Genomic DNA, 14,951 nt, shown 5'->3' with positions numbered 1-14,951 from the left:
GAACGAAAGAAGCAAATCTCAAAGGGTTAGCTATTATAGGATTTCACTTATATAAATTTTAAAAAACGATCAAAAGTAAACTGTCTTTTGTTTACGAAAGCATGCAGAGCATGGGGAATACAAAATTCAATACAAAGGGTCCTTCTTGGGGAGGGGAAGTGGATGGGAGGGCACAGAGGGCTTCTGGGTGGGTAATGTTCTGCTGCGCAGCCTGGGTGATAAGTACAGGGACATTCATTGTTCAGTTTATTGCTGCTTAAGTCGTACAGACGTGTTTTCATGTACTGTTTTGCATTTTGCTTTATTTCACATTATTTTTAAAGTTCCCTAATTACAAAATTAGAAAAGATCATTTACTAAAAATATTCATTTTTTAAATTATCGAGGGAAAGTCCTAATAAAAATAAGGGATTTCAGTTACCATAAAAAGTAATACATAAATGCAATATGTATTTGTTGTAAACAGTTCGAACTGTAAGGAAGTACCTAGAGTAAAAAGTAAAACTCCCCTTATTGGCCTCACTCTCTACCCCGGAAGGAACTCACCACTAGTAACAGTTCGATATGTGTCCTTTGCTCTCTCCTCCTCTTCATATGTTACACGAAATGAAGTAATACTATGTCTGCTGCTCTGAACTTGTTTTCCTGAATAGAGGAAGTCTTAGCAATAAGAATAGGGGTGGCATGTACAATCATCAATATCTCATTTTCAGTATCTCACTTATTAAATTCATCTAAAATTTTCTCATCATTTTCTTCACATTCCTATTAAGTAGTAGCCAACTCACTTACCCATGTGGTTGAGGGTTAATGCCCTCTGTAACTCTTGATGGCCCCTGAGGCAAAAGAACCACACATTCTCTCACTAAGAATTCCAGCTCAGGCTGCCAGGAATGTATTTCTCCCTTTTGGAGTGTGGGGGCCCACTGTGGTGGAGGGAGGCTGGGGGCCCGTGTAAGAGCGTGTGTGTTGTGAGGAGGCTTTTCCGTCTGGCTCACATCCTGGTTACCCCGACAGTGAACACAGCAGCATCATCTCCCCAGCCCAGGCAGCCTGAGAGTAGGCTGCACCCAGGCCCGGGCAGCTCATGAAGCCCAATAGCAGTACTATGGGAATTGTGTTCCCTGCTTCCTTACAGCGCACACATCTGGGAGGGGGTGAGTAACTCACAGAGGAGGCTTCTTAGATACAAATGCTACATGTCTCCTATTGCCAGAGTCTCTGGTGGAGATACTATGGCATTAACAAGTGTCTGATAAGAATGCCAATAATTTTTATTTGAGGAGCAGTTTGTGGGGTCAGTAAATGCTTTCACACAATCTTACTTAATTCCCACAATAATCCTATAAGGTCACATTATTATCTCAATGTACAAAAGATGAAATTAAAGCTGAGAAAGTCCAATGATGCTCAGTAATGCTCGACCAACTCTCAAACCCAAAGATATGTCTGCAAATTTATATTCTGTAATCAAAATATAAGTTTATGTATTAAGGGTGATTTGTTGCTAATGAAACAAAGTGTTTTAAAGGTTTTTACAGCACACCAATAGCACTCCCAAATGTCTGCTATGTGCTCAGTTCTGTCACCCAGGGCCAGCACAGGCACCATTTACCTCCGTAGTCATCATTGATTTATATATTAACTATGACAATGTTGTGGCAAATGACAGTACAGGCAGTCCCCAAGTAACGAACAAGATCCATTCCTAAGTGTGTCTTTAAGTCAAATTTGTAGGTAGGTAGGAACAGGTGCGAACAGTTCTCATTTAGCTTTACTTTAGTGCAAGAAAAGACTCGAAGTCTTTTCAATGATTTAAAATCTGCGTATGCAGAAAGCGAAGGTGAGTGTGATGGAGAATTTGTTGTAAGGATTGAACAGTTTCAAAGTGAGGGCAAATTTACATAACATTAAGTGGCAAGTGCGAGTTGTCCTTAAGTTGGATGTTTGTAACCCAGGGACTGACTGTATTCTCTTCTGGAAGGGGCTGCTTTTCCCAAGGCACAAAACCCCGCCATTTGGGCTCATGGCAGGGTTGCTACTGCCTTTCACCTCTGGCTGTCACTGTCACAGAGGGCATGTTCAACCTGACCCTTCTGCTCCACGTCTTCAGAAACGGTGGAAGGTTGAACTAGGGCACGAGAAGCACTGAGAGTCACTTGGGCCCTTTCTGTGGTTCATAGGACACCTCAAGGATTCAGAAGAGCAAATCTGCAGTGATTAATGCAGAAACATCATGGCGATTTCTGAATACACAACAGAGGGCTGCAGAAAACACAGGCTGAACTAATTAAAATATGTGCCCTTCACATATCAAAGTCAACATTCTCAGCTCACTGAATTTAAAAATAGAATGAAGGGAAGTTGATACAGAAGCTGTTGGCATGCCACACAAGTGAGGCAAGAGAATGGAAAACCCAAAGCCATACTTGAGATTAGACACTATTGTGAAGGTTCTCTTCAGTTTTGACATTCATAAGTACGTGACTATGGGTTAAAGTCTACAGAGAATCTAATTCTTTAGTCTAAAAGCAAAGCCATCTTCTGTTTTGAGCTAGTAAACTTTTTTTTAAAGTGCTTGGTGCATATATTGGAGCCCTGGTGGCACAGTGGTTAAGAGCTCAGCTGCAAACCAAAAGATTGGCAGTTCAAATCCACCAGCCACTCCTTGGAAACCTTATGGGGCAGTTCTCTGTAGGGTCACTCTGAGTTGGAATCATTCGATGGCAACAGGTTTGGTTTGGTTTGGTATGGGTTTGATGTATATATCAGTTAGACTCCTTTGAACTACAAGGTACAAACAATAAGGAAAATGTATTATCTCACATAGCAGATGGTAGGGAAATCCCAGGGTTTGTTAGTTCGGTGACTTAAAGACCCAGAGTCTTTCTCCTTTCCTCTCTGCCATCCTTGTACCATCCATTTGTTTGTACCCTAAAACCAAACCAAACCAAACCAAACCCAGTGCTGTCGAGTCGATTCCGACTCATAGCAACCCTACAGGACAGAGTAGAACTGCCCCAGAGTTTCCAGGGAGCGCCTGGTGGATTTGAACTGCCAACGCTTTGGTTAGCAGCCCTAGCACTTAACCACTATGCCACCAGGGTTTCCCTTTTGTACCCTAGTGGTTGTAAAATGGCTGCAGCAACCCTGGGAATTCTGTGCTGACCCACCCCCTAAAGCCAAAATATCCATAGGCTGGAAGAAACAGCATTCCATCTTGTGTCCCTTTAAAAGAAGGAGAAAAACTTTCTCAGAAGCCCCCAATAGACTTTCAAGCCTCACCGGCTAGACTTAGGTCAAATGCCTATTTCTAAGCCAGTTACTGGCAAAAAGAGTGAAATTACTGTGGCCGTTTTAGACTAATCAAGATTCATCCCTGGATTAAGGAGGACTTCTTTTCCCTAAAACCCATCTTGTCTTGATAACCTGAACAAAATCAGGCTCTCGTTAGCAAGTAAGAATGGAGTGGGGAGGGCAACCAGCAGTGTCTGCAACAGTGGGAAGTTGCTTAGTTTCACTGTTTCTCCCTATAGGCTCTGCTAATATAAATGATCGAAGCATGCTGGGAAAGCGTGACAGTGAAATGGCTGTCATTGTACAGGACACGGAGACGGTTCCTTCTGTAATGGACGGAGAAGAGTACCAAGCTGGCCGGTTTGCCCAAGGACTTCGGCTGCAGTGCTTTAGGTCGGTCCTACAAAGCTGTCTCTCTTACACAGTAGTACATAATAGGCAGTGGATCCCAGCCCCAACCTCTTGCCCTTAGCACACATTTCATTTCCGGGTTCTTTTTTTGTCTAAAACAGCATTTCCCAGAATATAGAATGTATACTACCAGTAATATATGAAATTATGTGGTTCACAAACATTTTTTAATTGTTTTTTTTTTTTTAATGTTATTTAAAAAAAAAAAAATAGCATTTTAAATCCATTAATTGATTAGGACCAGGTCAGGACAAACTGTCCAGTGCCTATTTAAATTTTTTTTTAAGTGAGTCTTTTTTAAAATTAAAATAGCTGTAGTAACACGACAATATGATACAAATCGTTAGAAGAGCATTCTGGTAGCTACTGGTGTAAAATTTATGCGTGGAACCTGGTCCTCAGGTTTAAGGGGACTCCAGACATGGAATACACCTGATCTTCTGCAGAAGACGTGAGTTTTAAACAAATCTGTGGTCAAGCATAAGGAACATTGGGCTAGAGGCAAAGAGCCATGTAACCATAAATGAGTCTTTCATTCAATAAAGCTTTACTGAGAACTTTCTAGGGCTGGGCTGTAACTGCCCACCCCTGCACCCACAAGACCCATAGTCTATTCTCCATGGCACTGATCCTTCTAGAACCTAACTCAGATCATGCGTGTCGCTCCTCTGCCTACTACCCTCCATGGCTTCTTACCTCACCTACAGTAGATCCTGGTCACCAACATACTGTCGCCTCCTCTCAATCTCCGCCCTCTTCTTACTGCAGACACACCATCTAAGGAACACCCTAGCCATTCTCTCGCCTTGCAGTAAGTCCACAGTTGTATGATTCCAAAACTATATTTGCCATGTTGTGATTTCAGTGTGGCCTCTACAGTGAGAGGCAGCCGGTCTTTTACATAGCGTTAGTTAAGGCGGTGCTTTAAGCTATTTGAGGGAAGGCACTGCACAAAAATGTATAGCAGTGCTGTCATGCTTCTTGTGTTAATGCCCAAATTTGGAAACTGGCTCACTTGCGGAGAGAGACGTAACGGACGCTTCAGTCCCTGCAAAGGCAGGCGTCCATCTTCTTCATACCAAACAGTTCCCACAGGGGACTTTAGAGAACCAAGATATGGGGGGTGGAGGGGGAGTACTTTAAAGAACCAAGATAAGCTTCCCATTCAGACGGTTCATTCTGTCCTCAGCTTGCTCAAGGAGCTCTGCAAAGCCAGCCCTCGGTATCTACTGTCTGTACATTCTAACAACTTATTGCTGTATTTACTGCCTCTAGTACACATTGTTTTGCCAATAATATCTCCAAAACACTGATATGTCAATTAAATTCTAATGTTAATTTGTTTTGTTTAACAGGGGAGAATTTAAAATTAGCATCCTGCTAATTAATCCATAGGGAAACCCTAGTGGCGTAGTGGTTAAGTGCTACGGCTGCTAACCAAAGGGTTGGCAGTTCAAATCCTCCAGGAGCTCCTTGGAAACTCTATGCGGCAGTTCTACTCTGTCTTATAGGGTCTCCATGAGTCGGACTCGACGGCACTGGGTTGCGTACTGCAGCATGTAGAAGGAAAACAAATTCGCTTGTAAACTGGAAATATGTGTCCTATTTTTTCCATTTCATGAGAACTTAGATACTCCCTTTAAAGTGCTGGGATTCTTTATAACTTTTTAAATGTGTAATAATTACAGGGTTCTGATTACAAAATATTATATTTGTATTGTAGAAAAATTGAGCAATTCCAAAAAGCAATAAAACAAAATATTATATTTGTATTGTAGAAAATTTGACAAATTCCAAAAAGCAATAAGAAAATTAAATTCATCTGTAATCCAACCACCCAGTGCTAACAATTTTAACATTCAATATATATTATTCCACTTTTTTTCTGTACATACTTAACATTAATATACTATGTATTTTTTTAAATTAGGATCTACAGTTCTCCAGTGTTCTTTATTATTTAAATAATGTTACACACATTTTCCAATGTCATTAAGTGTTCTTAATAGTTGTATTGCATTCTATCATATGGATATACCATAATTCATTTAGTCTATACCTCATTGTTGGGCAGCTTTTTTCGCTGATATTAAAAAAATGAGTAGGTAGCATTTTGTTCACCTCCTTAGGCTAAACCCTAACTCTGCAGTTTCTAGTTAAAGGAGATGTGCGTCTTCCTTTGCCCGCTAATATTTTGCTGTGTCACTAGCCGTGTTTTTAGAGGGTTTATTCCTCCCATCTTTACTAATAATCAAATTCCATTATTTAAATAATCTTGGCTAATTTGTTGGATTTCAGATGGCATCTAATTAGCTTGCATAACTGAGGGTATTTTTCTAAAAATGGTTTGTTAGCGATGTATAATTGTTCTTTTCTAAATTGCCTAGCATATTCATATCCTTCGCCTATTCCATTGGAATACTTTTTTTTTAATGATTTATAAGTACTTTCAGTATATAAGATACTAATTCCTTTGTCATATTTGTTACAAATATGGTTAGTCAATTACCTTTAATCATATTTAGAGTATTTGGGGGAAGCTTTGAAATTTTTATGAATCAGATCTATCAGTTTTTTCTCTGTTTTTTTCTTCCTTTTTTGTATGCATGTAATAGCTTCCCCAGCCCAAAATCAAATATATATGTACATTTTCTTCTAATGATTGCTTGAGTTTACTTTTTACCTTTAACATTTACAATTTATTTTAATGTAAGAAGTGAGGTAAGAGCTCTAACTTTTTCTTTCCCAAATAACCAACTGATCCAGACTCTATGATGTATGAGACCCTCTGCCTATCCAATTTGCTACGCCCCTTTGTAATACACTGAATTCCCACGTATATTAGGACTTACTTCTAGCCCCTCTATTACGGTCCATTGAAAGTCTGTTTACTTGCATGCCAGTGTGATAGCGTTTTAGTTTTTGCAGCTATGCATGTTAGTATTTGGGAGCCCTACTTCTTGCCATACTGCTCCCTCAAATCAGTCTTCTTTGGCAGAATAATCTTAGCTATTCTTAAATGTTCATTTTTCTATAAGAGCTTTAGAATTACTTAAATTCTCTCAAATCCTTATTAGTTTTTTTTTTTATTGTGATTACTGTCGATTTATAGATTAGTATAAAAAAATTGACACCTATAATATTGAGTCATCCTGTGGAACAAGGTATGGGCTTCCATTTATTCAACTTTGTTTTATTGTTCAATAAAACGTTAAAGTTTTTTGTTCTTTAGTACATCATTAGAGGATTATTTGGTTTTTTCCGTTTTTTATTAGTCCTATAGATTTCATGCTAAGTTTATTCTTTGGTGGTTTATTTTTCCTGGCAATTTTCAAACTGTCTTAAAGAGGTAGTTGTTCTTGAACAATTATTTTCACTTTGCCCTAATGGCAAACACAGATAATATATTAAAAAACACCGCAAAAACCTTGTGTCAATTTTAGCCTCTCTTTATTAGGAAATGTTCCCAAAGATAAATAGTGTGGCCTAGAACACAGCCATTTTCTCACTTAAAAAAAAAAAAAAGCGTCTTCAATCCATTTTCCATCTGGGCTATTTTTGCATAGAAATAGAGAGACACATTTCAATGTGAAATTAATTCTAAATAGAGACAGAATCAACCATCAGGGTACTGCACTGAATGTCACCACTATGTGCGGAACAGTTCATTAAGTCCTAGAAAATTATTCCAACTTTACAGATGTAGCCATCACTCAACAGAAACCATTATCCACACGGTAGAGCTCAGAATCGTTTAAAGTGATAGACACGAGGAACGCACAGGACAGAAACCATCTTCTGCGGTTTCCTTACTGTCCTACTTCCTGTAACAAACAATAAAGTGCTTTATGCACTTCAATATAAAATCAACCTCGTTTTCTCCCAAATCATATTTTCTCAAAGGAAAACCCAAAGCACTTTGTTTTGTGTTTGCCGTGCATTTTAATGTAAATTTCTTATAATTAAGATGCCAATGGGAGAAAATAATTTATTGCTAAATATTGTTTTCTTTAAAAACTTCTCCTATAAACAAGCCCTTAACTAATAACTTGGTGGACACGTTGCCTCTCCTTTTGTTCTAATTTAAAACCAAAGTCACAGAAATACTCTTTTTGCTCAATTTTCAGGGGGTTAGACCTGACCCAAATCAAAGTTATTTTTACATTTGACTTATTGCCGTCACTTACACTGTCCTTCACATCTGGTATGGGGAAAGTTTGCTCTGGATCTCAGCGAGTAGCCAGCCTCTCTGCCTGCATGCAACATCCCTGAATCTCTCTCTGTTTGAAAGCTATTTCTATGTAATCAGGAGGCATTGTTTTAAATAAGATTTTGAGTTTATAAGACTCAATTCTAATGTGGTCGTAGAGCCAGATCCATTTATTTTAAACAGCTTTTACATAATGAAAAAAAAGTACAGATTTAAACTAAAATGAGACGTCCATTTTTCCCTGTAAAATTGGCTGAGCTTTTTCTGGAGTTGATCATACTGGAGATGACTGAGGAGAACATATGCATTGGTACAGCCTTTCTTGGAGATAAGTTTGGCACGTTCTTTGAACCAGGAATTTTAATTCTAAAATTTGTTCTAATGAAATAATCATAAAAATTTACAAAATATTGTATGTAAATAAATGTTTATTATATCACTATTCCTAATCATGAGAATTGGAAACCACCCCAAGTCCATAATAAAATAATTGGTTATTTAAACATAATAAAATAATTTGTTAAATTTCACGTTATGGAAAACTCTGCAGCCATTAAAAATAATGATGTAAATCTATGTTTATTTAAATAGAAAGAGGGCAACAGTGTAACAACTTCCACACTGTTAAAGCAAATGGTCAGTTCTCCTTCCTCATTCTACCCAATCTGTCAAGTTCAAATTTGATACGGTTCACTTCGATGTACTTCTCCATGTGTTCCAGGACATCACAACTTCTGGTTTTCTCCAGCCTCACAGTTTTTCCTCCTCAATCTTTTTAATGATTCCTGCTTCTCTCACCTACTGTTGGTCCTCTTCTCTGCCTATACTCACTCCTTCAGCGAACATATGGGCTTTATATGTGAAGGCCCCATGCATCTGAGGGCAATTCTCAGTTTATATCTCCAGGCAAGTCTTCTCTCCCAAACACCGGATTCATTTATTCAACTGCCTACTCAACTTTGCCACTTGGACATTCAAAAGATACCTTACCCCGTTCAAAATTGAATTCCTGGTTTTTCCCCCACAAGTTGACTACCCATGGAATTCCCCTACGCAGTTAATGGAAACTACGTTTTTCTAGTTGTACAAGCCAAAAACTTTTGAGTCATCCTTGATGCCTTACTTTTCTCATGCCCTAATAGGATCGCCATGAGTCAGAATCGACGCAACGGCAATGGGTTAGATCCAACCTATTGCTAAAACCTATAGGCTGTACCTTCATCTCCACTGCTACCACCCAGGTCCAAGCCACCATCGCCTCTCACTTAGACAGCTGCAATACCTCCTCACTGGTCTTCCTACTTCAACCCTTGCCCCATACAGCCTGTTCTCCACGAGCAGCCACATTTTAACATGGAGGCCAGATTCTGTCATTCCTCTGCTCTAATGCCTACGGTGCACCCCTATCTTACTGAGTGTAAAAGCCAAAGTTCTTATAAGGTGTATTTTCCCATTGTTTTTCTCCCTGTAGCACAGGCCTTTTTGGTATTCCTTGAATGTACCAGGTGTATGTGAAAAAGGCTTTGGACTCAGTTTGAGTTTTAGCTCAATTACTAATGTGTCTCCAAAATTTAGTTTCCTGTCTACAGAATGGAAATCATATGTCCCATCTACGTCACAGGATTAAAGTGGAAGTGCTTTTTAACCCTAAAGCCTTCTATAAATACAATGAGTTATTATCATTTTCCAATATGACCTCTCAAACTTGTCTTGCTTTGCTTGAATATTTCCTGTTATTTCTAGTCCCCTGTTTATATGTGATTAACTCAAACAACATCTAGTATGTGATTTCTTTTGTCAGGCACTCTGGAGATATGAGAGTAAGCAGGACATGGTCTCTTAAATTTACATTCTAGAAGTGGGAGACAAACCTGTTAAAAACAAAAAGGTTATAAAATATTGCACTGATAAAAGCATAATCCTGGTAGGTTTGAACATTCTTCCTTTTTTCCCCACTATGAATTATAGTGGGGAAAAAAGGAAGAATGTTCAAACCTACCAGGATTGACAAGGAGAAATGGGAGAGCCAAAAAAGGTTTTATAAAGGTGACCTTGTACTGAATCTTAAAAGATGGTAGGTGGAGTTAGGCAAATAGGTGGTAGAAGTAAAAGCCTTCTCTGACTAGCCTTGCTGTGTATTCTTAAAGCACACCCTGCATTTATCATAATTTTAATTCATTCATTATTTGATGCATATTATTGATTCATATGATTTGTTCAATCATTATTTATTCAATGTTGGTGTCACCCACCAAATTTAACTCTAGCCAGAGAGGCTCCGTGTGTTTATTTATTTCTCTATCCTGAAGTTCAGCATAGTGCTTGCCCTAAAGCAAAGAAAGAAGGGAAGGAGGGAGGGAGGGAGGAAGGACCATGTCATGGTTAAGAGCACAGGTTTGGGAGACAGATCATCCTGGTTGGAGTCCCAGCTCTACCCCTTACCAGGTGCATGACCTTCATCTAGTTACTTAACCTCTCTGTGCCTTCGTTCCCTTATCTATAAAGTGAATATAATAGTTGCTTCTTTATGGTGTTCTTTAGGACTTAGTGAGACAATCTTTGCAAAGGGCTTAGCACATTGGCTGGTAACATGTTTTGAACGCCAATTTTATTCTCCAAGGCTTTGAACACCTTAGGCCAAATTTAAAGGACACTGTTAGAACAAAATTAGGCCTTTCTATCCAGTAGTTAAAACATTCAAGCATCATAGCAATATATGTATCAATAAAGAAAAATTGACTTCTATGGTTGAGTGCCTGAATTATGTTACCCTTAGAAATGATACCTTCAGCAAACTGCTTTTTCTCAGTTACTCAATTTGGAAGGCATTTGTATTTCAGGGTTGTCCTTGGCTATCTTTCTGATTTGAGTGAGGACATTCAGGACCCAGTGAGTGACAAATTCTTCAAGGAGGTTTGGGTTTCAATAGCAGCTCGAAATGCTACAATTTACGATAAGGTGAGTTTCATGTTTCTTTTCCCCCATTTTTCTGTTGAATATCATCACAAAATCCATATCATTATTTCCACATTATACTGGTACAGCGTTTGTTAACACTGAAAAATGAAAAGTCAAAAAGCGTTATGGGTTAGAAGGGGCTCTAGTAGCCTTCTAATATCTCATCTGTTGCAAGAATCCCATTGTACGCACCCCTAGCACATGGTTACCGCAGACTCTGAACATGTCTAATGATGAAGGGAAGAAAGGCAGGTAGAATTGATAAGTGAGTGAGACCTGGATTCACATCTTGCTCATCTAGTTGTTGGTGATGTATCTGTGTGCACAGTGACTTGACATTCTGACCCTTCTTTTTCTCACCTCTAAAATGGGAGGAATATTCACTAGAGTGGTCATGATGATAAAGAATAGTCCATACAATGTATTTAGCCCATAGTGTGAAATAAGTGGTATCCATCTTTATTAATCTTATTAATAATGAGACACTTCCTTTGTTGGGCAGCTGTAATGTTAAAACAGTGTTTTAAAACTAGCTCTATTTGTTATGGAGGCCAAGTACATATCTCCTGGTAAGTTTTATCCATTGGTTATTATTTTTTTTTAAATGTGAAAGAATTGAGTTGTCCAACTGTGGAACAGGTTATCTTATGAAGTAATCAGCTTTCCTTCATGGAAAATATTCAAGTTGAGATTCCTTGAGCATCTATCAGAAATTGGGTAAGAGTATGTTCTACTTTATGACCTTCCAGGGTCCCTTCCAGTATGGAGACATCATCATTCTTAGTGAACCATGACAACTCTCTCCATAGGCTTATTTAAGGCCATGATCAAATAGGTCATGAGTAAGGAGACTTTTTAAATGTAATTTTATAAATGCAGTATACAGTCTTGATTAAGTCCTCAACTGGGTGAGGAGACAGCTATAAAAAGACATTTTGGGGATAGTATGGTAAGTCTAAGGAGCCCTGGTAGTGCAGTGGTTAAGCTCTCTGCTGCTAACAGAAAGGTTTGCAGTTCAAACCCACCAGCCACTCTGTAGGAGAAAGATGTGGCAGTCTGCTTCCATAAAGATTACAGCCTTTGAAGCCCTGTGGTACAGTTCTACTCTGTCACATAAGGTCACTATGAGTTGGAATGGACTCAACAGCAACGAGTTTGGTTTTAGTATAATAAATTTGAATATGGGCATCATCTTAAATGAGATTATAAAACTAATTTTCTTAGGTGTGATCATGGGCATGTGGTTATGTAAAATACAATCTTACCCTTAGACCAGAACCTCCAGTGAGATTCAGGGTGATTGTTATCCACAAAATTAACCTTAATGGTAGGGAAACAACAGTGAGATTCCTTGCCACTAGTTGACTCTGTCCTGGGGTTAACCACTTGTTTAGATCAGATATAAGGGTTTAATTACGATTTTTTTTTAATGAACCAAATCTAGCAGTGTCTTTGTAGTAGGAAGAGAAGAAACTCTTAAATCAGATCTTTGTCTGTTGGAATATTTCCTGTAAGGGGATGTACTTCTAAACTTAACACTCAATTTTGCAATTGTGTTTTAATCAGGTGTTCCGGTGCCTTCCCAATGATGAAGTACACAATTTAATTCAACTGCGAGACTTTATAACCAAACCCATATTAGCAAAAGAAGATCCCATTAGAGCTGAGGAAGAACTGAAAAAGATTCGTGGGTTCTTGGTGCAATTCCCCTTTTACTTCTTGTCTGAAGAAAGCCTACTGCCTTCTGTTGGAACCAAAGAAGCCATGGTGCCTATGGAGGTTTGGACTTAAGAGAAATCTGGAGTTGTACTCTTTTGCAGACCAAGGACTTTCACTCTGAAGACCACACTGCATGCAGTGACTTTCTGGAGACCTCACAACCAAAGCCTGTCCTGGCACACGTCTCCAACCCATTAACCCACTGGGACAGTATCAAGGACTGACATGGAATGGCCTGGAAAGAATGCAGCTATACTGTAGGGACACTGAACCTGAGCAGAGCTTTATAATTCCTCCAGCCTCTACTTGTGAAAAAGGGACTGTGTTCTTGTTGGTAGGCATGTGTGACGACATCCCATGACGTACACCAAAATGCATTTCCTTTGCTAACGAGAATTTACCTGTTGCCAAAAGTTGTCTGAACCTCCTCGTTCTTCATGACCCTCATTTATGCAGCGAAGTCTCCTGGGTCTGCCCTGGTCTTGTACTCCCTGCAAGCACTGTTTGAGATATTGTTTACTGCCAGAAGATGTTGTGATGCTCCTTCTAGGGTGCTTGAGATCCCTGTCTATCTGACCCTGGGATAGTAGTGCTTCCCCAAGAAGGACATGGTCGTTATTCCTTTTTAGTGACTAAAAGGACAGGACAGACTTCAGTCTACACAGCAGCCCATGCTAGGCACTTCCGATAACATTGAACTGTATGTATTTTGACACCAGGGGGCAACAGGAAGGAATTAAATTCACTTATTGAAGCAGAGATTTCACTTTGCCCCCTAAGCCACTGCCAAGATGTGTCTTTGTGATAGGGCACACCTAATGAAATGGGGAAACATGTGCAGTGTATTTGATTACACAGCAACCAGATAAAACTCAAAGATAGAGCACGCCTCCTTCAGAAACCTGCAAGGTGTCAGTGGGGATCTCATCCAGATGAGAAGATCTCTTATACGTGAAAAAAAAAAAAGTAGGCCCGTAAAATTTCCTGTCATCTTTAGCTGGGCGATCAATTGAAATTTAAGTTTCTACATTTCAAAATCAAACTAATGAACTCAATTTGTCTTTCCAGAAAATCAGAGGCTGTGTAACTCGTACGAAGTTCATAAGTACGAGTCTAACCTTGTTTGACATCCAGCTCTTCAGCTACATTATCTCCTTTAAGGAAAATTAATTGATTGCAAACTATGTGCTGCTTTGCTTACATTATTTAAATACACATTAACATTCCACAAGGACTTCCAAAGAAGTTTCAGATGCTTATTAACTCACATTGCCCTGGTCTGTGAATTGTTCTGGAATTTTCCTTTTTGGGTGTTGAGTACCCTTTGATATAACAAAGCTCTAAAAAAAAAAAAAACTAAAAGTAGTCATCTTAGAAGAGCTAATATGGATTCCCAAAAGGCCTATGCCTGTAAAACGTGGGCTAACTGCAGTGACTGCAAATTTCTATGGGCTACCTGGACAGAATCTCATCTGGGTGGTTCTTCTGAGAAGCAAGGACCCAAACCCCTGTTTTCATGGAGCTAATAGTTCAGTCAAAAGGTTAAACAGAAGGGCAAGGTCAGTGATATGGGTTAGTAGAAGAAAGAGACAGTATCACAACCAGGGGAGGGTTTCACAGCCAGATACCGTTTCACGAATGAAGCGGGACAATGTAACCCACAATGGAAATGAAGATACTTTTATGAATAAATAACTTATATGGCTGAAAATGGTAAAAACAACTTCATTCTATAGCAGCTGTAAATAAAACATTTGTTCTTTATAAAAGAAGTTTAGATTGGCATGGAAAGTATTGAGTGTATATGGAATGCCTACAGATTTCCCATATTTTATTTTGAAATATATTTTAAGGCATATAGCAGTCAACAAACTGACCTTTGGTTTTGTGCAAGATGTTCGCATACAACCATGAAAACTAAAAGCCAGAAACAGCTTTTCCAGTCACTTATTCCAACCTCCTCCCCATTTTACAGATGAAAAAACTGAGGTATGAATTGATTGAAAAACTCGCTTAAATCCATCCGATTTATACATGGTGGAACTGAGACTAGTGAAATTTCTGCAGTCCGTTATTGACTTCTCCTTTCACTTTATCACTGCTCAAAAATGAGAGACTGTAAATAGATTTCAGACAGCGTTTCTCTAAACTATTTTGAACCCTGTGATATTATATATTTTAGTGTTTATTGGTCTTTCTCAACCTACTAGAGCGGAAGGGGGCAAGGACTCCATGTATTTTGTTCATAGTGTACCCCCAAACCTGAAATAGTGCCTGGCACATAGTAGGTGCCTAATAAATGTTTGTGGAATGAATCACTGAGGTGGAGGAGAGAGCTAGTGCAATGAAAAACATA

General features: G+C 38.9%; 1 protein-coding gene across 5 annotated transcripts in view; it reads left to right on the top strand.

Annotated features, from left to right (window-relative positions):
- Window positions 1-13,957, top strand: part of PLD1 (phospholipase D1) — a 230,693-nt gene extending 216,736 nt beyond the window's left edge. For all 5 annotated transcript variants that reach the window (XM_010596030.3, XM_023555502.2, XM_064275473.1 and 2 more), the window contains 3 exons: window positions 3,537-3,690; window positions 10,759-10,876; window positions 12,443-13,957. In XM_010596030.3, coding sequence (XP_010594332.1) covers window positions 3,537-3,690; window positions 10,759-10,876; window positions 12,443-12,667 — 497 coding nt within the window. In that variant the 3' untranslated portion in view covers window positions 12,668-13,957. The remainder of the gene's footprint in view (window positions 1-3,536; window positions 3,691-10,758; window positions 10,877-12,442) is intronic.
- The last annotated feature ends 994 nt before the right edge of the window (window positions 13,958-14,951 follow it).

The sequence above is a fragment of the Loxodonta africana genome, chromosome 23 (assembly GCF_030014295.1).
Source record: "Loxodonta africana isolate mLoxAfr1 chromosome 23, mLoxAfr1.hap2, whole genome shotgun sequence".
Lineage (NCBI taxonomy): Eukaryota > Metazoa > Chordata > Mammalia > Proboscidea > Elephantidae > Loxodonta > Loxodonta africana.
The sequence above is the reverse complement of the archived record's forward strand: the minus strand, read 5'-3'. Positions and strand labels throughout refer to the sequence as shown.